General features: G+C 34.0%; 2 protein-coding genes across 2 annotated transcripts; both read left to right on the top strand.

Annotated features, from left to right (window-relative positions):
* Nucleotides 1–442: 442 nt before the first annotated feature.
* On the top strand, nt 443–9492 carry LOC120339147 (uncharacterized). The gene has a single exon (XM_039407227.2). It carries the CDS (start codon nt 523–525, stop codon nt 5704–5706), a length of 5184 nt encoding a protein of 1727 aa, XP_039263161.2. The 5' UTR covers nt 443–522; the 3' UTR covers nt 5707–9492.
* On the top strand, nt 9475–24243 carry LOC120338989 (uncharacterized). Its single transcript, XM_039407017.2, has 17 exons — nt 9475–9591; nt 10228–10398; nt 11787–11908; nt 12482–12684; nt 13270–13495; nt 14058–14255; nt 14868–15117; nt 15712–15849; nt 18100–18277; nt 19168–19262; nt 19871–20087; nt 20491–20599; nt 20849–21001; nt 22203–22325; nt 23079–23259; nt 23600–23698; nt 23776–24243. Exons 1-17 carry the CDS (start codon nt 9537–9539, stop codon nt 23961–23963), a joined length of 2706 nt encoding a protein of 901 aa, XP_039262951.2. The 5' UTR covers nt 9475–9536; the 3' UTR covers nt 23964–24243.
* Nucleotides 24244–24275: the final 32 nt, after the last annotated feature.

Raw genomic sequence — 24275 nt, 5'->3', positions numbered from 1 at the left:
CGTTTTAAGACAATACGGGTGTTGTTTCGATCTTTTTACATTGAAATTTCACATCACAATTTTGTTAGGCGATATTAGTAGTTGCGGCGTTTACTTCACTAGCCCCAATTTTTTTTAGAGGTGCTTCAAAATGTAACCATATTTCATGAGATATCTGCATCATTAACTAATTCATTAATCATCAATTGCAACATTTCTACTTATGTACTTGTATGCAGACACGATTTAGCATTAACCATAGATTGTTAACTCATTAGTATTCTTTTTATTATATGATCCCCCAATTTTGGACTTTAAATTTGATTGTAAAATTGCGTCATATTGCAGACAGAAAAATATGGCAATTTGAAATCAAATCTGAAACTTGAAAATGATAATTAAATCTAATATATAAGATAATGTAAAGATATAATATTAGTAATATTATGTATTTCTATATTTAGATGTGAGACAATAATATAACTCTGGTATGTTGTTATAAGATAGATTTATTGTAAGGCATTTTGAACCTAATAACAAACAATGGATACAGACTTTGATGAGTCTATGGATGCTTTCAAGGAGTCTCCTGGATTTACAAACAAAAAAATAATTCCACACAAGAAGATAGTTTCTGCGAAAAGATCAACAAAAACTGGTAAACAATCAATGAAACGGGCAGGAAATAAAAGTATGCAGAAAAAATTGCCAAGCGTGGCACCGGTGTGTTCTGATATTGATAATGTATTTGAGAATGAAACTTTATCACAAACTGGCGATGCTGTGAATGAACTTTCTGAAGTTCGATTAAGGCCTTGTCCCACTTGTGGTAAAATGGTTGATCTGGATAACTTGAAACGTCACACAAGAGCATGTCTGAAAGCAAACTTTGCTGCTTGTAAAGCTGCGATTGGTAGTAATGAGATTTTGAGAACCAGGCCTAAAACCCCACAGAAGCTTGATATGCCAGGCGGTAGTAATTCCAACAAAGAAGACCATGTTTTTTATGAGGAACAATACTTATGTCCAACATGTAGTTCAGACTTGACTTTGCTCTCAAAAGACCAAAGAAATGTTCACTTAAATCGTTGTTTTGACCATCATTCAACTTTGAGTAACATAGCGAAGACATCACCAAAATCAAAACCTGTAAAAAAATCAAAATTGGAAACTGATAAAGATCTTGGATTGAGGTGTCTAATTTGTGCAAAAGAAGTAAAATCTCATGCAGGTTTGAAACGCCATTACAAGGCTTGTCAGAAAAAGAATAAGTTTTCCACTATGACTGCTTTGACACTCAATCGTCCTGGTAGTGCGAATGAAGTTGACGTAGAATTGCTTGCTGAGATAAGACGGGTCGAGGATCGAGCACAGGACGAAACTTTGCAACCTAAAGTTGAAAAGGTAATAAAAAAGAAAGCAGCCAAGAGAGGACGACCGAAGAAGAATATTGAGTCTTACAATAATGAGATGTTGAGATTAGCTATTGCTGTTTCGAATAACGAGAATTTGGATCAAAAACGATTGAAAAAAATCAGAAATCTACCACTTCCCGCTATGACGTCTTCAAGCCCAAATACTAAAAGAAGAGAATTGCGAGATCGATTGAACGCAATTGCAAATCCCACTTTATCGGGGAGTGATGATGATGACGATGATGATGAAATTCCAAGCACACCCGCTTTACCAACCACTGCTTTGAGACTACCCTCAGTGCGAGCTAACGTTAGAGTAATATCAAACTCAGGAAGATATTTAAATTCTGCCCCATCTGGAGGTTTAGACAGTGATCAGCCCGGGCCATCACATATGGCGATTCAAAATGAACCACTGATTCCTCAACAAGTGGTTAACGTTATACCTGCAAATCTTGTTATGGAACCTCAAATACTACAATCTGGTGTGAATTATCCTAATCTTATCAATGTTATCCAACCTGATCCTATCGCAGTTTTGCCTCCGTCACCTGTAATGGAACCGCAGTCTCCACGGCAGCGAAATCAGCTTTCTCCTGGTGAACTTCAGTCCCCGGAAGTAAGTTCTAGTAATATTAAAAACAATTCATCCTCTGATATGAATGAAAGCTTAAGCGCGAACGCAGTAGAAGCAACTAGTCAAGAAAGAGAAGTTCAATGTGACCAGGTCACTGATCATAGGCCTACACAAAGTCCGTCGACTAGTAAATGGACAATGACCAGAAGAAATTTAGATTCGTCTTTTAGAGTTCGGGGATTACTATCACAATTTGAACCAAGGAATGTTCAGCAAGGGAGACAACAGCGATTACCTAGTGAAGAAATTGTCGCTGAAGAGATACCTGCCAACGAGGAGTCTGTCTCTGTTAATACAACTAACGTCGAGGAAAATATTGATTCAACACTAATGGCCATAGAAGCTTTAAATAGTGATCGAGCAATCCAAGATGCTGTTGCATCAAACACACAATCACAGTCATCGCAACAAGGTTTATCACTGCAAAGGCACGATTCTCAATCTGCGAATTCATCGCAAGCCGGTCCGTTATCGTTTGTAAGACTTCTTGACCATCCTCAATTCAGCGATGCAAAAATTTTAGTAGGTGGAGAAAAAGAAGCCATTTATCTTCACCAGAATATACTGTATTGTTCGTGTCCGAATTTATTGAAAGAAATAGAGGACGAAAATGCTAAAGGAAAAGATCTTTGGCTTCAAGACTTTTCTAAATCAGACATCATGCCGCTCCTGCGTTTCTTATATACTGGGAAGATAGATTGTCTGATATCAGATGGAATATACAGTAAAAGCGAATTACTTATAGAAAGATTTAACATTATGCTTTCTGAAAATGATCAACAAATATTTGACTCACAATCTACAGAAGAAATATTTGCGACACCTTTGCCAGTGTCTCCTAAGATGCCAGAACCAGAAACTGATACTGAGATGCAAAGTGATAATGTCGCTACTGATCCACTGTTAGATAATTTAATCGAAGAATCGGTGCTATCAGAACCAGAACCATCATTTGAAGAAGAAATTCTGCCTCAGAATTTGACTCAGAAAGATCCTGATTTTCCTGAATCGCCCTCCCCACCACAGTCTTTCACTTTGGTGCAAAATCATGCTGAACAACAGTCTGATGTAGTAAGGGAACAGTCCTTGACATCTGATTGTGATATGTTTGATTTTGAAACTCCTGCTGCTTCTACTGGCAATGTAGATTTTGATGAAAGCCTTGTTGAACCCCCAACTGAGCTTGCTGATAAATTAATAGTTTTCAATGATCAACCAGGTTCATGTGAGCATACCATGATGGATAAAATTAGCGATGGTTCAAAGAATACTGACACAGAAAAGGTTGATGATTCTGAAGTTGAACAAGACATGATTACTTCAGAAAAGAATGATCTGATGGAGACTTCATCGCAAGATTCATTCGCTTCTAGTGATATTTGTTCCTCACAAGACGATGAATCGTCGGACTTACCTGATTTTATAATGAAAAAGAAGCTTAGAAAACGTAAGCGGCTAATAGATAGCCCTGTGCAGAGGAAAAGTAAAAGAAGATCTCTTGGCAAAAATCATAATTTTTGGAGAGGTTGTCCTTGCTGTAAAGGTGATTCTGATTCACCCACAAAAATAAAAATGAATAACAGAAATCGACACAGATATGTTCCCAGTCCTTTCGCTGATAGAAAATCTATTCAGAAATGCTCAGTTTATAACAAGAAACAATTAACACCTCTGAAACAAAAAAATGTGTTGGATAGAATGAGAAGCACACCAAAATTGTCGCCACGGTCTCAAAAATCGCTTCCTCAAAAGTCTAACAATCCGGAGTTGCACTCTACAGCAAGTCCTATCAAGTGGAATATAAAAACAACACCAAAAATGTTACCTTCAATCAAGAAAGTACATCCAAGAAAGCGACAGTCATCCATGGCCTATTCTGGGAGTAAAGTTTTGCATTTGAACAAAGTGACACTAAAGAAAACAAGGCTAGTTTCTTCAAGAAAGAGTTCAGCTAGAGGTCGGTCTTTAACTCCGAAAAAATCGCAGATTACATTTTCACCAAAATCACAAGTTTTGCCCACTTTTGGAAGGCGTAAATCCAGTCTCTCAAGGCGCAAACAAGCAGATAGCGCTCCAAACTTGACCCCTACAAAACAAAGGGCTAAAATTGTGAATTGCAGGACGGAAGATGACATAAAAGTGCAGAAGGATAATTTGAACATTGAGCCATCTTCAGATTCTCCAAAATCACTTGACAATGAATCAAAGCCATTATTAGTTGACTCCGCCAAGAAGCCGGTTTCTACTGTTTCTGCCAAAAGTCAAAATGGTGCTGTTATAGCTAAAAGGAAATCGATAACAAAAAGAGTTCGACGAAATTCATCATCAAAACTGTCCAAAGAAACTGTTTATGTGAGTGAAAGACTCCCAAGATTCAAGCAAAGAGATCATATCAAAAGTCGACCAGGGGTTGCAAATATGATGAAAAATGTCAACAAAGTCAGCAAACAGAATAAAAAATCTGATCTAGTGGTTCCTAAATTAGAGATGACATCTAATGAAATATCTGAACCCCAGCCAGATGTTATGGATGGTATATCAATGAGCCAGCCTGTGGAATCAGAAACATACTTTGATAATACGGAAGACAGAGATGTTTTTTATCAGAAAGAAGATTCAGAAACAAAGCTGAAGAAATATAAGTTCAAACGAGTCAATTTACTCGGGTATGCATCCGCGAGTCCGAACATTAATTCTTCACCAATCAGCGCTCAAACAAAGACAGTGAATGATGACTCTTCAAGTGAAAGTGATATATCGGGTTATGCTTCTGATGGACAATTATTTACAAATATCTGTTTTGATGATTCATTTGAAGTTGACTGCATGAAAGAATCGAAACTAGATGTGGATCCTATCCCTAATTTGCTAAATGTGGACAATGAAGAATACGACGCTGGAGCTATTGTTGCTACCTATCACACAGGGTTACATACTCCCGCACATGCTTCGATTTCTAATGTAGTTAGCAGTAGTAAATATTTTGGTCCTGTTCCAATCACTCCGATGCCAAATTATCACGACATGGAAACTCCGGAAGTTATCAAACATGCGACGAAATTTGGTTTGAAAAAGAACTTAGGTAAAGTGAAACTACGTTCTAAATTACAAGAAGCATATTTGTACAAACACCTTATTGCTTCTGACAATGAAGAATCCGAGATTGAAGACGCAGATGACTATGAATGCTTTGAAAACGAAGATGATTTATGTATTGATACAGCTGAAGCTGACCAGAAATTGAAACTAGAATTATCTAGACTTTCAATGACAGTTTCAAATTCACAAAAAAATTCGGACAGTATTTATACTTTCGAAAAACTCTCTCCCGAGGAAGTGTTGGCTCTCTCATCTAAAATCGTTGATGAAATGTTCCAGGATGGAAGTCTTCTCAGCGCTCTCAAAGAAAATAAAAGAGAAACTGGTTCGATTAAACGTGGATCACGTCAAGATCAAATGCGATGTTGGAATATCGTAACCCCGGGAAGTTCCAGTTATAATCCGAAATTGAACGCCATTCTAGCACTATCAGAAGAATATCAATCCGCTATTACAAATCCCCTTGTATCCTGCGTCGTTAAGAACTATATCGCGTATAAAAAATACCAATTTGATTGTGTTCCAATCGTTTGTGATCGGATGCAAAGAGAAATAAACTTACGTGATAAATTATAGTTCTTTTTCTTCATTTTTTTATTATTGTCATTTTTCTGCATTTATATCAAATGTCTTCTGAAATACTGGGATTCCAACTCAGGGAATAACAAATAAAAATTTGCTTTCGGAGCAAAATTGGCAAATATTTTATTTATGTTGAGTCAATTTGCACCAATTTTGTCTCAGTGGAAAAATGATGCTATTTGTGGCAAAAATAATTGAAACGAGTTCATCTTGAATGATCTATATTTGCCTTAATGCTGTTATGATGTATTTTTGCATTACACAATATCAAATGCGATGATTAAAATTACCGGTAGTGATTTTTACTTTTAGCCACAGTGACCACACATAGAGCTGTTTGGTCAGAGTTTGGTATTTTTCATTGTAGATGGGGTCATAGTTTCAAACTCCCTGGTGTAGAAATTCTCAATTCTTCTGAGTCCGAAATGCACTCTTCCAATTGTGATAATATAATTCAAATTTTTTACAAAAACTTAAAAAAAATTAATTTGAATATTTGATTTTCTCAAGTTGGTGTCAAAATTTATTCAACCCAGAGAGAATTTTATTCATTCTAGAGCGGTAATAACAGGTGATCATTCCTCCGGCTCTAAGTCTTAGTGGGCACACTCATAAAATTTAGAGTTTAAAATTGTTGCTATTTCAATAACAATTATCCCTATTTCTTGTTCTCATTGAAAGGTGTATTTTTGATATGCTTGTGTATTTGTTTCATGACAGTAAAATAGTACATTAATGGAAAAATATTTAGGATTAGAGATGGGTGTCTTAAAAATGTGGTGTCCCACATTTGTCCTATTTATACTATACCACTTGTCCCAATTGTATGAATCTCACTTTCTATGTGAATACTATAATCTTCTGCCCAAGTATCATATCTATTCTAATTCTAACGAACCTAACCCAGAGACACCAATTAGAGACACCAAATACCAATTAGTATTTGGGGATATCTATAAAATTTTCGGTGCTCTCGAAGTATGCGAACCAAGATGGCGGACATCGGAACGTAACATGGGTAACAGATTAGGGTTAGGCGATAAATTTTTTCCAATTTTCTTTATTTTAGTCCTATTATCAGTTCGAAGACTAGCCAAGAGCCTCCCGTAGTATTTATAGCTAAAATTATGGCCATTCCCTAACCTAGTACACATATTACATTCCGATGTCCGCCATCTTGGTTCGCATACTTCGGGAGCCCCAAATTTTCAAATTGATGTATCCTATATTCAGATTTGTGTGATTCTTACTGCCTTCAGTTGTTTAAAGTTTCATTATAAAATTCTAATCTTTCACAAAAAGTGTGTATTGTATATCGAGGGCCTAAAATGGAAGGTCAGAAATTGAAAACGCTGCTTTGTGAAAAGGAGGGAAAACATATAATTTTGTTTTTTAAACTATTCATTGGAATATGTTGGTCAATATTTTTTCAAACTATGATCAGACTCCAAGGAGGCATTACTTGTGTTGATGTTGACATTTCATAACAAGAAATAAGTTCTATAAAAATACCCATATTCAATCTTTTACATCATTGAACAGTGACCAGTTACGTCTTAATTCAACTATATTATACAGGTTTTGCTAAATAACCTTGATTGGGTATCCGAAACTTGTTTTCCATATTAATTGGGTCGATTTTGCTTATTTCAACTAATATCTCAAGTCTAGTTTTGAAAATAATTTTCTTAAATATTTTGCCTTTTTCAATTTGCCATGTATCAAATGTTTAAATCACAAACATTATTGTAGTATGGTTGAATGTCCAGTTTTGGCCTTTTACCAGTAAGAGCACCTATTTTATTGTAATAGTTTCAAAATCGAAGAGTTTCAACGAATAGATACCATACAATTTTTATTAATCAGCCAACTAATAACAATTGTTATATATTATTATAGAAATTCACCGTGCATTAAATGTGCTATAATAGCAGCGAATAACTGGGGAATATTAAACCCGATTTGATAAAGAATTTTCACATATGCCTGATGCCCTGCCATCATTTTGCTTTATTCTTTAGAAAAGTTATGATATGACTAGCTTGGAATTGATCATGACTGATATTGTTTTGTTGTAGAATAAAATGAGTCAATGGATCTAAAGCGTGAATGTGGAAATAAAAGTCCTGTTCATGTAATTCAGTCTTAGTTCAGCTATTGTATTATACAATAATTTCAACTTCTATTTTTTTTTTCAATCAATTTATAAAGTGCCCCAATTTTCGACAATATTCACAAACTTATTATGCAGAAATATGTTATTTTAGGTACCGTAATCAGTATATCCAATCTGAGTGATAGATTCTCTATCGTGTGTCAAATCTCACTACCGATACTACTGGTATATTCACGGCCATTTAAGTCTATCTACCGTATTTTCCAGCGAATAAGTCGCTTTTCTAGACTCAAATTTTTAGCCTGATTTTGGGGGGGTCGTCTTGTTAGGCGAGTATGATAATTTTTTTGGTGTAGCCTTATTATTCCATTCGTACCATAAAATACCAATTACCTTCGGAGAGAGCATCCCCACGTCCTCCTCATTGCCGTGTTATTTTAGATCGGTGATGTTCGAATATGGTGAACGCAATCGCGAGTTAGGTTGATCATAATTAGATAGAAATTGAAAGACACTCTGAATTCTCGTAGATGTTATGGATTGTATATTCCCTAAAAGAAAAAGTGATTATAGGCTATTTTAACCAATGCGCGAACACGGCGACCGCTCAAATGGTTCTGCATGGTAATGTGAGATTCCGATGTTGGTGCGATTTTACTACCCGTCTTATTGGCAGGTTATATGCAAACCCCCATTTTTTCAGGCCTAAAACGGGCCTCGTCTTATTCACCGTGTAGACTTATTCGCCGGGAAATACGGTAATTGAATTTTCAAAAATTTCATTTCAGTAAAAAAAATTTTTCTTGATGGAAAATTTCTCCTGCATTTTTAGTTTAGAATTATATTGATGACAATATTTCTTTTAATTAAATTTTGTTTATCATTGATATTCAATACTGTATATATATATATCTAAATATTCTTTATTTTCAGTCTTCTAAAATTGTATTTGCATTTCTTTGTTAAATAAACAGAAAATTCAAAAGAATTTCTAAGTTATTTCATTGAATCACACTGCATCTTTTCTTCCATCATTTGAAATTTCATTAAGGAAATAAAACCTTAGATTTTGTGCTTTACATTCTTTTATTGAGCTTAACCATTTCATTCTGATTGATAATTTACATTTTAAAAATTTTAGTATAATATGTTTTGAATTAAATATTCAAACTACTTTGACAGCTGTCTCACGTCAGTGGGAATTTGCCTTGACAATAGCTTGATAAGTATTTTTGTACCACCACGCACATCAAGTAGTCAACAGCGACTCAAATTTTAAACAAGTTTCATTCTCATCTGGCTTTCTGTTTTTGTTTCTTGCGCACTCCTTTTGAGGAAAAATTTATGGAATTTTTTTCGTTGAATTCTGAAATTGGCAAATTTTAGGAAAGTGTATTTTTGAAACAATGCATTTTTTAAAATCAGTCATATGACAGTAGATCACGTGCTGAGCACAAAATTTAGACAATCCACTTGCTCCACTCATATTTATAGTATATATGTATAATTTTCTTTGTTTACATAATAATGATTAATATCATGTACTGTTGTTCACATTTTCTTGTTTTTTCGTCTTTGAATTTTTGTTTTTGAGAAAGGAAAATATTCTTTAATTCTATACCATTACATTGGAACATTTTTTGGTAATTTTTTTTTGTTATAGATGTTTGTTATAATGATAGACTAGGTCATATTAATAAAAGTAGTCATGTCAAATAAAAACAAGCATCAAAGCCTTGTCTTCAAAGGACAGCATTCTCCAGGTATAAAAAATGTTATATATAATCATAATCTTTTGTGGCATTATTGGCATCAAAGAATTCGGTTCAAATACAGTTTGGGGTGAAATGTGTGTTTCAATTTGTGAAATATTTTCATACTGTGATTTTTTGTTTTTCACTCTGAACAAGGATCTTTACAAGCACCCACTGCTCTGTGTGAAGCTACTGTATTTTCGTAACGTAATGCCTACCCTATTTATTATAAACTGGATGACGTGTCGTGCATTGGATTTGTACAGTTCCATGATAATATGTCAAATGCTAAACCAGTGTGAGATACAATCCCTGAACCCTGAGTTGTGAGTCATTTTGAGTCACACAACATCAGAATCCAATGTTGAGTCAATCACTGAGATTACTCACTGGTGCTCAGTTAAGTCCGAGCCATTTCATTAAGATGACTTGTGCTTATGATTAACTGTGAACAGGGGTCAACTTGAATCAAGACTTTGCAACACTGTGTTGATCTTTCTGAGTTAGTTTAGTATGAGCTCATGAAAGTTTGGCATTATGCGAAGCACATCACCCTTGGTTTGATGAATTTGGTCTGTTATGGCAAATATAGTCTATTGTTTCTCAAAGAATCTTGATTTTAAATAAAATATTCCCTTTTTTCAGCCACCGCATATCTTCTCTCTGTTTTGGAAAATAAGACAAAGGAGGATACATATCATGCCGGTGCAGGTGATGTAGAAAGAGTTACAGCTGCATTCGCTGCTTTATCAGAGATTTTACCTCATTGTGGAGTTTATTCACCTGTGCTTAAACTAGTTAAAGAAGAATTATACAGTAAGTTTCATTCAAATTTATGCTTTCGAAGGTTTGATGACTTTGATGTAACGTTTCTTGAATTTCGAAATAATGATTTTTCAAACATTTAACTTTTCTGTTTCTGTATGGTACTGGTTAAATTATTTCAAAACATGATTTCACTTATAGTATTATAATTTTAAACTATGTTTTTTTATATGTTATGTCACTTCTGATAATTTACTTATGTCTGTTCAAGGGATTTGGGTCATATGAAATGTACTTTGAAGTAAAGGGTGAAAAATTTGAGCAAAAAAGTGAGCAAAAATTATTATTTTTTTCACACATGCTCAACTTTAAATGAATTAAGATTCATATTTAAGGTTATTGCGAATATTCGATATTGAATTACTAGGTCTAAGCTGAAATTATTTATGAACTTAATTTACTTATTAACGGTGAATACAAAGCTTCCTTATGAGCAGTGTTCGGTGGTTCATTTCATTAAAATGCATCATGTTACATTGAGCGTTTAATAAATGGTGGTTTGAAAATACTGATTAGGATTAGGTGGTGTTCCAGAAGTGTGTGTACCAATATGGTGGTAACTAATTTTGTTCGCCTACTTTACATCAAGTTGTGTAAAGGGACTGATACTTGTGGGCAGAGGGTATATTCACTTGACCAACACAGACAGTCCCCGAACTTATAAAAAAACTGAAATAAGGAAAAATAAAATTATGGCCTAACTCTAACCTAGTACACATACTACGTGAGTACTGATTGAGGGATATTTTCAGTGTAATGCTAGCAATAAAAATTGGTTGTTGTGCCCGACCTTTCATTGTTTCAGATGCTTTTCGATAAAAATGTGTGATGTAGTGCAAGGCTGCTTCCACCCTTTAGAACGATTACTGTTTATTCACTTTTCATCATCTAAAACTGATTTGAATAAAAATATTTGGTTGCAGTGTTCGTTTGGTATATATTGTGTAGCCCTACATAAAGAAAATTTTATGGCAACTGGATATATGGAAATTTCTGTTACGTAATGTTGGATTGGATCGAAATTTTTTCCTAATTTTTCTTTTGTTGCATCATGTTATAGTAATAATATGTTTTTATTTGCTTCTTGCTGCTGACTGACGATGACCTGTATTATCGTTACGTTACTCAATATGGTCACTTTTTGACTTTCATAGTGAAAAGACTTTAAGCATGGTCGCGTATATTGAAGATTAGGAACTATTAAACTTAAAAATTAAAACATTTGGAGAATTTTCATTCCATGTATTTGCCAATATTATCTATAATACCATGTTTATTTGAAGTTGCTTTTTACAAAGGTTGCTCTTAATTCTACTTGTTGTTGATTTTTTTGTGTCCCATTCGAAAATTTCAAAATTTTGTTTGTGTTTTTATGTTAGGTGCAGTTTACAGTGACACATACACCGCATCTAAAAAACAAACTGCTGAACAAAACAGGAAGGAAAATGTTACTCAACAATCGAGGAAGCTGGATCGTGTCCCTTACTTTGTTCTTCTCAAGGTAAGTTTGGGACTAGCGGTTGGTTTAACCATATCCAATATTTTATCATTTCACTTCATAAATGATGTTTGAAAAAATAATTTTAATATATGAATTCTTGAAGACATTTTTTGGATAGCATTCAACGTCCCTGTCGCTAACTTATATTGAGAAACTTTAACAAATTTTCATTGAAACATAAGAGCAATGCTCAAATATAAGGATGCGCATCGGTACTGGTCGAGAGAGCCATTGGAATTAATTTCATTGAAAAAATAAGCTGATAGCCGCTTGTCGATTTTACAATTATTCCCGGCAAGTATTGGGGAAAATTGAAATTAATTGGAATTTTGCAAAATGATCCATAGGTTCACTTCGCGACCAACAAACCATATTCTATTAAATTAGTGTATTTTATCTATCAGGAATATCATACCATTAGCTCTGAATATTGCCCTGTGCCAGTACATGCTGATATCTAATGATATGTATAAGAAAGGCTGATAGCAACTGGACTAGAGCTATGCGTAGAATTTAGAAGTGCCATCATATTAGTAGATATATCACATGATTTTTCTCTCACGTTTTTTTCAGAGATTGCAAGAACAAAGGAATGAAACAGCTGAAACGTTGCAAATTCAAGTTCAGACTATTCAATCCAGATTAATGATTTCTGAGGATTTAATTCAACAGAAAAAGGATGAAATTGAAATGCTGAATAGTCAGCTAGAAGACGTTAATAAACAATTAGAAAATACAAAAACTGAATTGAACAACAAAGTTGAAGAAATAGTGGCGTGAGTCTTTGTATAATATCTAGGGCTGGGCTTTTAGAATCTAATAGTAAGTTATTCGAATCGGTTCAAAGCAAAATTTTGAATCGTCGCCATCTTGTTTTTTTCTTTCCTCCAAAGGTCATGTTTTTTTGTTGAAGCTATATTTTTTCAACGCAATTCTTACATATGACTCTTTTTTGTAATGAGTTATTGATGGAAACGTGTTTTTATTGTGTGTGAACGCTCAGCAATCTGCCTGAGTAATGCATTCTATGTTTTCAGTAATTTATGTGTCTGGAGGACCTAATACAATAAGAAAGTTACATACAATTATATATCTCCCAAGTATTCGAGATTCGATTTGAAAAAAATATTCGATTCGATTCTGAAATAATCAGGTATTCGAAAATGCCAGCCCTAGTAATATAATATATAGGCATGATATTTCATTGGAGCTTTGGAGGTGTTACAAAAGTTTCCTAATTTATGTAAAGTCATCTCAGTCACCTCATTTTTTACTGTAAGGTTTAGTTAGACAGTTTTGGAGGCCACTCGGTTACTTTATTGAAAATCTAATTTCAAAATATTTTAATTTTGTGAACTCAGGCTCGATTCTAAAATAGTGGAAAATGAAGAAGAGGCGAACAATAAACTTCAGGAATTAGCTGAGGAAATGAATCTGTTACTGGGAAAGAAACAACAATTGCAAGATGAAAACAATGTCTTGCGACCATATAAAATGAATTACGACACCTTAAAAGATACATTCGATCTTCCACCTGATAAACGTCCGAAACGAGGTTTCAGAAGACCTATTCTTGCAACTAAAAAAGTGAGAATATTCATGGTTAATTTTCTGATACAAGGAGAAGATTATAAGGAACTATAATTTTGCATTGTATTCAACCATTCTGTGTTGCAATGATTTAATAGGAAGATAAACAGCATTTGTTCCGTTCCATGTCTGTAATGAAAATATTTAATAGTCTAGAATTGAAGTTTGCAATTTGTAACTGAGATATATTTCATGACAATAAATGATAAATATTTCATTATAACAATAATACATTTCAAAAATATATCATTCATAACCAAGACCTTTACTTCAGCAAAATAGATACTAACGACAGTGCCAATATTTACACTGTGATACTTAACACATATATATAAGATTACTATGGTATGGAGTATGGAGTATTACTACAATACAAAAAATTCTATCAAATTAAGTTTTTTAATAAGAAAAAACAAGCGACTATAGGGGAATTTCAGGGGACCCAGCTTGGGTCGACCCCATACCTTGGGAAAAATTGTTTTAGGTACCGTGAATGTGCAAATTATCCCAAATAATCTCTCTCCATACTTGGGCTTATTTCTGAACTATTTTCTTGCAGACTCAACTTTTATCGTCAATTGAGGCAGCTTCTAAACTGGAACAACAGATTCTTGAGATCCAGAACAAAACTTTAGAAGAACATGACAAATATTTAGAAGAAGTAAAAGACAAATTAGCTGGCAAGAAATTCTCAGATAATGCTAATGATCCCAACTACTACAATGAGGAACTCATGCTGGAAAACTTGGGGGATGAGGTGAGCGTTGGAATGTTTTTTCGAAATATAATTTCTCATCAAAAATATTCTTGACGTAGAAACTATACTGTATTATCTTGTACTCAGTTTTTGTTCTGATAGCTCAATAAATTGGTTAGCTATGTCTCGGCAAATGCATTGTGTTGCTTTTGTATATTTTATTACATAGACTTTTATTTGTTTAAGTAAGTCAAAGTCCAAATATAAACAAGGAATTTGTATTTACCGACACCTGTGTTTACGACAGTGCTCAAAATGATGGTTCCATTACATTTGAACCCACGTACATTTGAACCCATGACAATTGCACCTGTATGCTATTGCACCTATGGAATTTTTTTTGTTTCACGGATAGTTAAACCCATACTAACCCTAACCCATGGGTTTTAGCACCTGCATATAGATTGAACCCGTGGATATACGCATGGGTTCAAATGTACGGTCACCCAAAATGATGTTTATGAAAAATATAAATTAGTTTGTAAGAACCAACACACAAAAACACACACAATGTAAGCATAAATAAAATTTGGATAGCATATACCATATACTATACATGAGAATTGATCTGAACGAAATTTATATATATTTCACACAGTAACATGTTTTCAGATGACGGCAAGAAAACAAAATTTTCAGAGGTTAGTTTCAGGAATGGTCGTTGAGTTGGAATTAATTCGTGCTCATCGTGAGGCTCTTCAGAGTGAACTCACTCAACTTGAGCAGGTTGAGATGGGTGCTAGAGCGGTGGCTGACGGAGATGGAAGTGTCGGGGGTGGCACTATTGTCCCGTCGTCCATGGCAGGACGACCAGGAAGCAGCAGGATGATGTTGTTTGATGACAATAAAAAGAATGGAAGAGGTATTGATAGCATAACTTTTTAAGTCATTTTTCATTCTTTTACTCTGAATAAAACTTGGTTAATAAGCCGCTGATACATAAGGAGCTACATTATATTGAATGATGAATCTTTTTGGTCCGTTTTACCAAATTTATTACACCCTGTGTGAGGTGGTTGGCATAGGGTTCAATATTAGAACTTTAATTTGTGACGTTATCATAGTTATACCCAATGCTCTAATCTTGACATGGGCAAACTACAGTTGGCAAGCCAGGTTGACTGATGCTACTTTAAATTTCTACATTTAACCAAATTCGTGTGCACAACAATGTTTTTTTACCAACCGCAGTGTTTCTTGTATGCGGAAAAAGCATTCCTGTTTTTTTTGTGTATCTGACACTATATAACCCAATATTGCAATCAAATTAGTATTTTTTAACCAATTACCAAGTGATTAACATGAGATTTTACAGTGTATCAGACTCATATTTGAAGAAAGCAGACTTCTTTGTAATTAAAATATTGTTTGTACTGAATTTCAAAATATTCAGAATTCTAATGGCTTTGTCCAGTCCAGTCGTAACATTATAATACTTTTCTCTTTTATTTCTCAGATTCTCAGTTGTCACTCGGAGAAAGTGGATTAGAAGAAGACAACACAAAATTAACGGATCCATCTACTGATCCTTTCAATCCCCAAGAGAGAGTTCTCAGCAAATATTCTGCGATGATTTACACTTCTATCAATTCTGGTTAGTTTTGTTGCAGAATTTGAATTTACCAAGGGTTTGAAAAAGCTGATATATTATATGCCAGTGGTTCTTAACCTTCATTCTCACATTTACCCCTTTTCAAAGAAAATTAACACCCCAAGTGTTTTATTCTATAATCTAAATATCTATAATAAATTATGGGAAAAAAGGACTTTTAAAATAATTTCCATGTATAATTGTGGTTTGTGGATATATACTTCTGAAATTGATTGTATTGACTGTTGACTTATGTAACTCCAGTTAAAGCATCTATCAATACTTATAATAAATTTTCCTGCCTTCCAAATTAAGCACCATGACAGGTCAAATTTACGCCTTCTTTAGAACCACAGTTTTACCCGCTTGTGGGTCTGTATGCATATAATGCAAGGATGTGACAAAAAATGACTATTCTAAGAGATTGAAGAGTCATGCTGCATACCGAGACATATATATTTCTGTGGAGTTTTGTCTGATCGGAGTCATGTTCATGTTGTGATGCCTATTCTATAAATATGCATGCACACACTACGCTTGAAATAGTTGAGTTATGTTAGTTTGGTTAAGTCTGACATTTGTCTGATTATGTGTATTTAAAATTATTTTTGTGTTAATAATGTACATAAAGACTAAATGAATCCCTTGAGATGTGTACCGTGCTAATGCAAATTCACTAATTTAAATGGCAGTGATTCTATCACATGACAAAAGTTATGAAAGTAAACTTGAATGTATGAAGATTTCAGAAAATTATTTAGCAGTATTAAGCATTTTGTATAAACAACTGTAAGTTTGACATGTTGATAAATTGCTGGATGTCACATATTTTTTGTGCATCTCAAAATTCTTGAAATTGGAAAGATTTCTATTTGTGAACAATGAGACAAACGAAAGTGAGGATTTGTCCTTCAAATGATATTAATGATAATAGCATTTATCCACTCATACCCCTTCCACTGTTTGAGTCTCATAGAATTCAATTTTTTCTGTCAAATAAAATCTTGAGATTTCAAAGCATTTCCTGTTACTATGATGTCTACAGTGTTTACATCTTAATTGATTATTGTATTGTGATGCTGCACATGAACATACACAAAGATGTTCATAACTCTTATTGATATTTTGATGTTCATATGTTAACTATATAGTATTTCAGCAATTTTCATTTAACAATACCATCATTGTCACATCGCGGAGATTTATAGCCCGTGACGGCAACACACACCAGTGCATAAACGCTAGGCCATATTGCCCATTTTAACGGTTGATTTGCTGATTGCTGTATTACATTCCCAGCTATTTGTCATGTTTGAAATATTGGTATTGGTACCTTTCAAGGATATACGAAAGGAATCAAATATTCGAATGCATTTAAAATTTGTGATTTTTGATATTTTGAATATCAGGAATTCAGAAAGAATTTATTTTTTTCATTTGAAAATTCATTCAATTTCTGACTCTTGAAAATAGAGGAAATTAATAAAAATAATGTTTATCTATTCTATTTGATATTACAACAACTTTTCTCTGAACAAAAGCCAATTTCGGATATGTTTGAAAATATTATCTCAGAATATATCTGGAAGATTAGAAAAAATATTCCACCCATGGCCACCCATGCTACCACCTCATAGTTAACTTGGGAAAGTATGTGGGGAATCCCGGATAATAAAGCCTAATTAGTTACCAGCACCACAGCACTGAATATCATCACTGCTTCCTATGTAATGTATGTTGTCAAATATTTGTTCAAGTGCACTCTAAAATTTTTACTTTGAATAAGTTTGTTTGATTTAGCGAATCTGATCAGTCTGCTATTCTGAATTCTATCTGATATAAAGTTTCTAAAATGCAATATCGAATATATCCTAAATACAGTCATGTTCGACAAAAAACACATAAGTCATTAGTCAATGTATCGGATCATTCAAAATACAAAACTCATAAAATTTTTAATTACTGCTACGAATTGGAGAAAATATATTTAACACTCGAACTTCTGTTTATGTAGGATTGTATCAAAAAGTTTCATTAATCTGGGAAAATTTTTTATGAAAATTTGGTTCTGAATTACGGTAAATCCGATTTGCTTCGATTCATTTTATTTTTTCACTTTTCAAACAACTGCAATTAGTAATTTTTATATATGTTTAGTAGTTTAGCGAGCCTTTTGTTATGGATTTCAATAACGAATAATAATAATTTTTTTTCAAAAATGAATAAGTAATACTGTCTTCATTCTTTATCCAGGAAAAAGTTTTGATGAAATCAACTGTGCAAAATTTTGTATAAGTTGCGGAGAAAAAACAGCAATTTGTCCTCACAAAGTAACAAAAGAAGATATGATAATTAAGTTACCAAGAGGATGCACTCATGTTAAAGTGTCTCGTCCTCAAGTTAGGATTGCTATATCAGTATCTCAACAAGGGTGAGCTATCCTATAGTTTTTAATATTACAAATTAGGACTTTGGAGTCGGTGTTTGGGATGTTCTCATCGAAGCCTGAGTCGTATTTTCAAACTCCCCAGAGCCGAAGTAGAAATTTTAAGTTTACAATAGTCGTAATTTAAGCTTTTCATGTCAAAGTTCAAATTTTCTGCGAAAAACTCAAAACATATTTTTTAACCAAGTCTATTTTAAAGAAGGCTTGCATACACCAAAGTTATTATTGATCAAAATTTTATTTCCTTGGGATTTCAAAGTTGGAGTTTAAATTCCCATCAACCTGGAATCAGGGTCCAAAATATTTGTTGATAATTAATTTTCTCTGCGTATCAGTCTATGTTTTCTTTATGATCTGCGTATAACATTTTGTAAACAACATTTTGCATGGATTTGCCTTCGTTAAATGATGAATAATAATTTTCTGCTATTTAATGGATCGGTTAAGGATATCCTAGTGGGCGCACTGTCCTCAATATGGCCTGCATTCTGCAACCAGGACTTTCCACATCTATTCAAAATGAATCAAACCAGATTTTTCTTAATTGCTCAAGCTCTGGTGTGTGGTTGACAGCTCACTTATTGTGTAGCTACCTGAAAAATAAAACTACATGTCTACGTAGCAGCTCTTTAGTTTGCTACGGGGGCGGTTGGGCCGTCTTGTATTTTTCCTCTCAACCTATTTTTACAAATGCCCATAAAATGATTGTGTTACATCTCTCAATGATTCTCACAGCATTCATTTTAAATAAGCTTGACTTATTTGAAATAGGTTGCCTTGAACATGCTTGTATAAATGTGAAGTTTGATCAATTATACTTCTTAAGAGTTCAAGTGTTATCATGTACACAATTAATTTTTTTTATATTATCACAGAGTGCCTCAAACAGCAAGTACAATGTATCCAGGCAGAGCAGGAGCTGACACTTGGCTTTCTACAAGGCCTGAACCTCATGGATGGGATGCATCTGGTAAGATCATTTTGAATTTTTTGGAACTTTTTCAACAGATTAGTGAACGATGTTCAGGGTTTTTCAAATGATATGGTCATCTCAATTCTCAGTATATGTTCTAAGTATACAAGTGGAATATCAATTTGGACAAATATATAATTCATTTTAGCAACACACATAACCTTCTATATTTCTCTATTATATTACATTTTCTTTATAGCTTTGCAATTTATCTAAATGTGTGTAAGTTCATTTTAAAAACAGATGGAAATTAGTGACCAAAAATCATTACTTATTCTCTGTCAAATAAAATTAAAAAAAAACTTCCTATGCAGGTTTGACTGGAACATAATAGTCTACTTTTCCAAATTCATTGCAAATTTCATATATATATATTTTCTAAATTGAGTCAAGTGTAACAAGTAATTTCATTAGTTACAAAAGCCTTATTGGACATACTGTGGGACTCAATTAAATTAATTGATAGTTTTAAAAATGAAACTCTTGTAAATTATTCCTTAGAACAAGAATTTGACATATCGAGTATAATTAAGTTAAAATAAAATTTGAAAATACAATTCCTTTCAGACATCGCTTTTCCTATGTTTCACCCTTATTTACTCCAGGTGATTGGGTTATAGAAGAAGAAACGAGGCAGCAATTGGCAGCACTGTGGGATGATTTTAAAAGTCGTACTGGGACAGAAAAATACTTGCTTCCTGCATCTCGTGATCTGTCTCATGCTAGAGTTTTATCTCTCATTGAGCAGTTGTATGCAAGTGTGGTTTGGCAGGATGATCATCAAGCAATGGATGACGATGATGACAGCTTAGGAACCATGAAGTAGGTTTATACACTGGATAATATTATTGTCTTAATTAATCTTGCTAAACATTAGTGATAAATTAATGAGCAATTTCTTGAACTGTCTTTCTGTCCTTTCTTTTTATGTCTTCTGGACCATGGGGAGGTTCAAGGCCAGTCGAAAAAAATCTTTGACTCTGACAAAAAAAAAAAATTTTTTTCCTCAGACTGAAGGAAATTTTGAATTCAGCTCAGAAACACAAACGATAATTTAAAATAGTCACACAACACATGCAAGATGCAATACACGACTGTCAAACTTAGATAGTTAAGCCTAAATACATGTTCCAAATCAATGAAAGATGTATCTTAAGAAAATAAATATCCTCCTCTGTATATTTTACCTCTGCATGAATCAGCGTCATCTTTCTTACATTTTTAGAGACTACATGTATAATTTTATATCAGAACGATACCAAGAAGATGAAATCACTCCAATGGCAACTTTTGATTTTCTTGCTGGTGTCATAAAATATGCTACACATGATAAGGTATGTATGACTGTTTATGAACTAAAGCTTGTTCTACATCATATGTGATTGCCAAAAAAGGGAATATGATGAAGAGAAAGAATGCCATCACCATTGCTCACCCTTGATTACTCTGCTTGGATTCGTAAAATGTTCAAATACTTTGGGAGATTGTTAAATGTGATCGTAGAGTAGTTCGCGTAACCACTGGTCAGTTACGACTTCCTCTACCATCAAGTTTATGTATCAGAACTACAGAATATTTTCCAGGTGATTCAGATGTTTGGGCAAGTCACTGCTGGTAATATAGATGGATCCATTGCAAGGTATATTCATCTGATTGCCGATTTAATTGACATCGTACAGTGGGAAGAAGTCAAAGATTTTGCGGAATTTTCACAAGCCGTCTATCCATTCCTTCCTGTGAGTGTCATTCAGTGTTAATTTAAGTCAGAAGTCACTCGAATGTCGATTGGGTACTTATTAACATAATTTTATAGGTGCAATGAGGTTACCCGGATTGTATTAAATTGACTGGGCAATGCTGAATACAAAAAATTGCCGGTCCTTACATAATCAGTGACTACAACATATCAGCTTGTTCGATCACCTATCAAATTGACCTTGTGTCTGTTAAAGCCGTGGTTCTCAAAATGGGCGTCGCGACTCCCAAGTGCGTCGTTTCAATTTTGCTAGGGTAGCGTCGCGACACTTTTTTTCTTCTGCGGAATTGTTTTGCGGTGCATAGTAAAAGTGTAAATATGAAATTGCACTGCAGAAATATACAGGCTTAAAATGATACTGAACAAGAAAAGTCTAAAAACGCAAGTATGACGAAAGCTAGATTGACCTTGGATCGTTCAAGTTTCAAGCAAAAAAGCTTTTTGTTGCAATTAGGGATGCAATGTTTGGGGTTCTTAGAAAACATGCTTTCACTTGCCAAAATCTTTCTTCAGCAATACATTGCTGCTTTACTTCGCCATTTTGTGAACGGTATCGATATAAAAATAAATTTTAATTCTGAAAATGTGTAATTTCAGTTTTTGGATTTCCTTGGATAAAGATTTTCCAATGAAAAAAAAGCGATGCGCACTCTTATCCCTTCGGCGACTTCGTATTCATGTGAAGACCATGGCCATAAAAAGGGCAAAATATCGATCTCGAGTAAATGTAAAAGGGGGAAAGCATGCGGCTCTCACAATTCACAGCAACATGACAATCGCAAGTACAATTATACACTCATCATATTAAATGCGATTTCACTGACTTCCGTTAAGTTGTGTTTGTTCGTTTAAATAGAACGCATCGCGCCAAAAGGTCTATTATTGAAAGGTATTAAGACGTTTTTCACGGGGAGTCATGATCATATTTTTGGAGGGCGTCACAATACGAAGAAGTTTGAGAACCACTGTGTTAGAGAGGGTTGGACTTAAATATGTTGCTGTCGCAGGCAAGATAACTTAAATCTCTTTACACAATAGTTACCACTTGTCCAGAGCATTGTTTAGGGTGGTAACACTATGTAATAAAAATGCTAGAATTGTCTCTTCTCGCAAAAGCAAAAAATTTTTTCACTGAATTTTTCAATTCTCTCTACTATTTATTAGGTCATTTTGCTTTTTAGGAAGAAGATATAGATCAATTTGTTGTTGAATACACTGCATTCAGTGAAAATAAAATATCAAAATCTCTATTGATGGATTATTTTGTTCATATCGTTCTGAAGAATAAAGAACCAAGAATTCAGGTTGATCCATATTTTATTTGCTCGCAATTTGATTTATGTTAGAATCCTGAATATTGTATGAAAACATTTAAAATTTAACTGGCAGATTATAGAATGTGTTTCATTGTGTTTTTGGGAACGTTTTTCATGATCAACTAGTATTAGTAGGTGTTCAATTATTTCGCATCCAACTTAAAAGTTAGATTAAATAGGCTAAACTGAAATGATGTCATTACTTTTAAATAGAATTTGGTTAAATATTTTCAATTAAAATATTGGTCAAGATATTTATTGAGTAAAAACTTAAGAAAAGGGAAACAAATTGGTGCTCCCGAAGTATGCGAACCAAGATGGCGGACATCGGAACGTAACATGGGTAACAGGTTAGGGTTAGGCAATAATTTTTTTCCAATTTTCCTTATTTTAGTCTTATTATCAGTTCGAAGACTAGCCAAGAGCCTCCCGTAGTATTTATACCTAAAATTATGGCCTAACCCTAACTTAGTACACATATTACATTCCGATGTCCGCCATCTTGGTTCGCATACTTCGGGAGCCCCAACAAATTTGTAAGTGCCAACTTGAAAAAATTTATGCAATGGTGAAGTACAGGAAAAATATTTCTGGGTGAAGGGTCGAGAAACATCCTCTGTTGCCATATACTGCGACTCATGTACTGGTCAACCACTAATACCCACGTTTACAACTACAACAAGAGTGTGAGTTTATGCAGTAATTTTCGATGCGGCAAAATTAAATGTATTCTACTTATAGGAAGCAGAAAGCAAGTTGTCATCGATACAAGTCACGAAAGCAGGTTTCATGCAAATGTCTGAATTCGTCAATAGTATGGAATATGTTGCTCCTTTAACTAACGAACAACTTTGGAGGAAACTGATGAAAGAGACATTCAAGCTGCATAAACATGGAGATGCTCCGATATCCAGTTTAGCAGGTTTGATTACTCATATTTGAATGTTCACATCTTTAGATCGGGGGTGTGCAACCTTTAATACAGGAGTGCCAGATACAATTACTTGGGTGAAACCACAAACACTTTATTTAAAATAGGCTGGAAGTTTTAGGCACACGTAACAGTTTAAACTAAATTAAAAACTCGTTTCGTGGGCCACATACCATTCAAAATTGGCACTTCTCTTCTGGCCACACAATTTTTCCTTGTGGGCCGCAGTTGGCTCACGAGTTGCACATCCCTGCTTTGGATAGAAGGATGGGTGGGTCAAGCATTTGAAAATATGACGAGTTTATGCAATATATGAGACATTTCCTTACAGGTATTGCTGCGTATGTTTCCCTTGTACAAGTTGTGCCTTTACTGAAAGATCAACTTGTTAAGAAGATTGAAAAAGCAAGAGAGTTAAGGAGAAATGAAGGTACCTTATCCAACTGAGAATTGAAATCTATAAGGTCTATTTTTGAAACTACGCTAATATGTTACTTCCATTTTCAGTTGGAACAAAATTGCAGGCTTCTACTCAGTTGGTGTCGGAGACAGTTCGTTTGGTTACGATGAATGAAATGAAGCAACTGGGATTCAATGTATCGAGACAAAGACAAGCTGGCACTCGACAACTAGATAATGAGTTTGATGATTTTTACTGGCAATCTAGACCAGATACTCAAGAAAGTATGGCGTAGATGGATAATGTATATACTTGTGAATTCCTATAGTAATTTAACTTTGAAACTGAATGTTTGTTTACCTAGTCCAAATACTTCTGCATTTTAGTTAATTGTGGTTTATTTTTTAATTATAAAAATATGAGATGAGTTTTATAATATTTCACTGTTTTTACAGCACTGTGTTTTTTTATTCCATAGTATAGATTTATTTTTGTATCAAACCTGATGATAATGATCTTTATTTGCTGTGATGTTTAAATTTATATCATGTTGAAATATATATTAGTAGATTAAAGGTGTTTAAAGACACGGTCAATGTGTGGGAAT

This window comes from Styela clava, chromosome 9, assembly GCF_964204865.1.
Source record: "Styela clava chromosome 9, kaStyClav1.hap1.2, whole genome shotgun sequence".
NCBI lineage: Eukaryota > Metazoa > Chordata > Ascidiacea > Stolidobranchia > Styelidae > Styela > Styela clava.
The sequence above is the reverse complement of the archived record's forward strand: the minus strand, read 5'-3'. Positions and strand labels throughout refer to the sequence as shown.

Excerpts from the sequence above, each read along its gene's own strand:
- LOC120338989 (XM_039407017.2), top strand. The coding sequence starts at position 9,537 with ATGTCAAATAAAAACAAGCATCAAAGCCTTGTCTTCAAAGGACAGCAT. Across the intron at positions 9,592-10,227 it reads CAAAGGACAGCATTCTCCAG|CCACCGCATATCTTCTCTCT; the intron begins GTATAAAAAATG and ends CCCTTTTTTCAG. Across the intron at positions 19,263-19,870 it reads TCATGGATGGGATGCATCTG|GTGATTGGGTTATAGAAGAA; the intron begins GTAAGATCATTT and ends TATTTACTCCAG.
- LOC120339147 (XM_039407227.2), top strand. The coding sequence starts at position 523 with ATGGATACAGACTTTGATGAGTCTATGGATGCTTTCAAGGAGTCTCCT.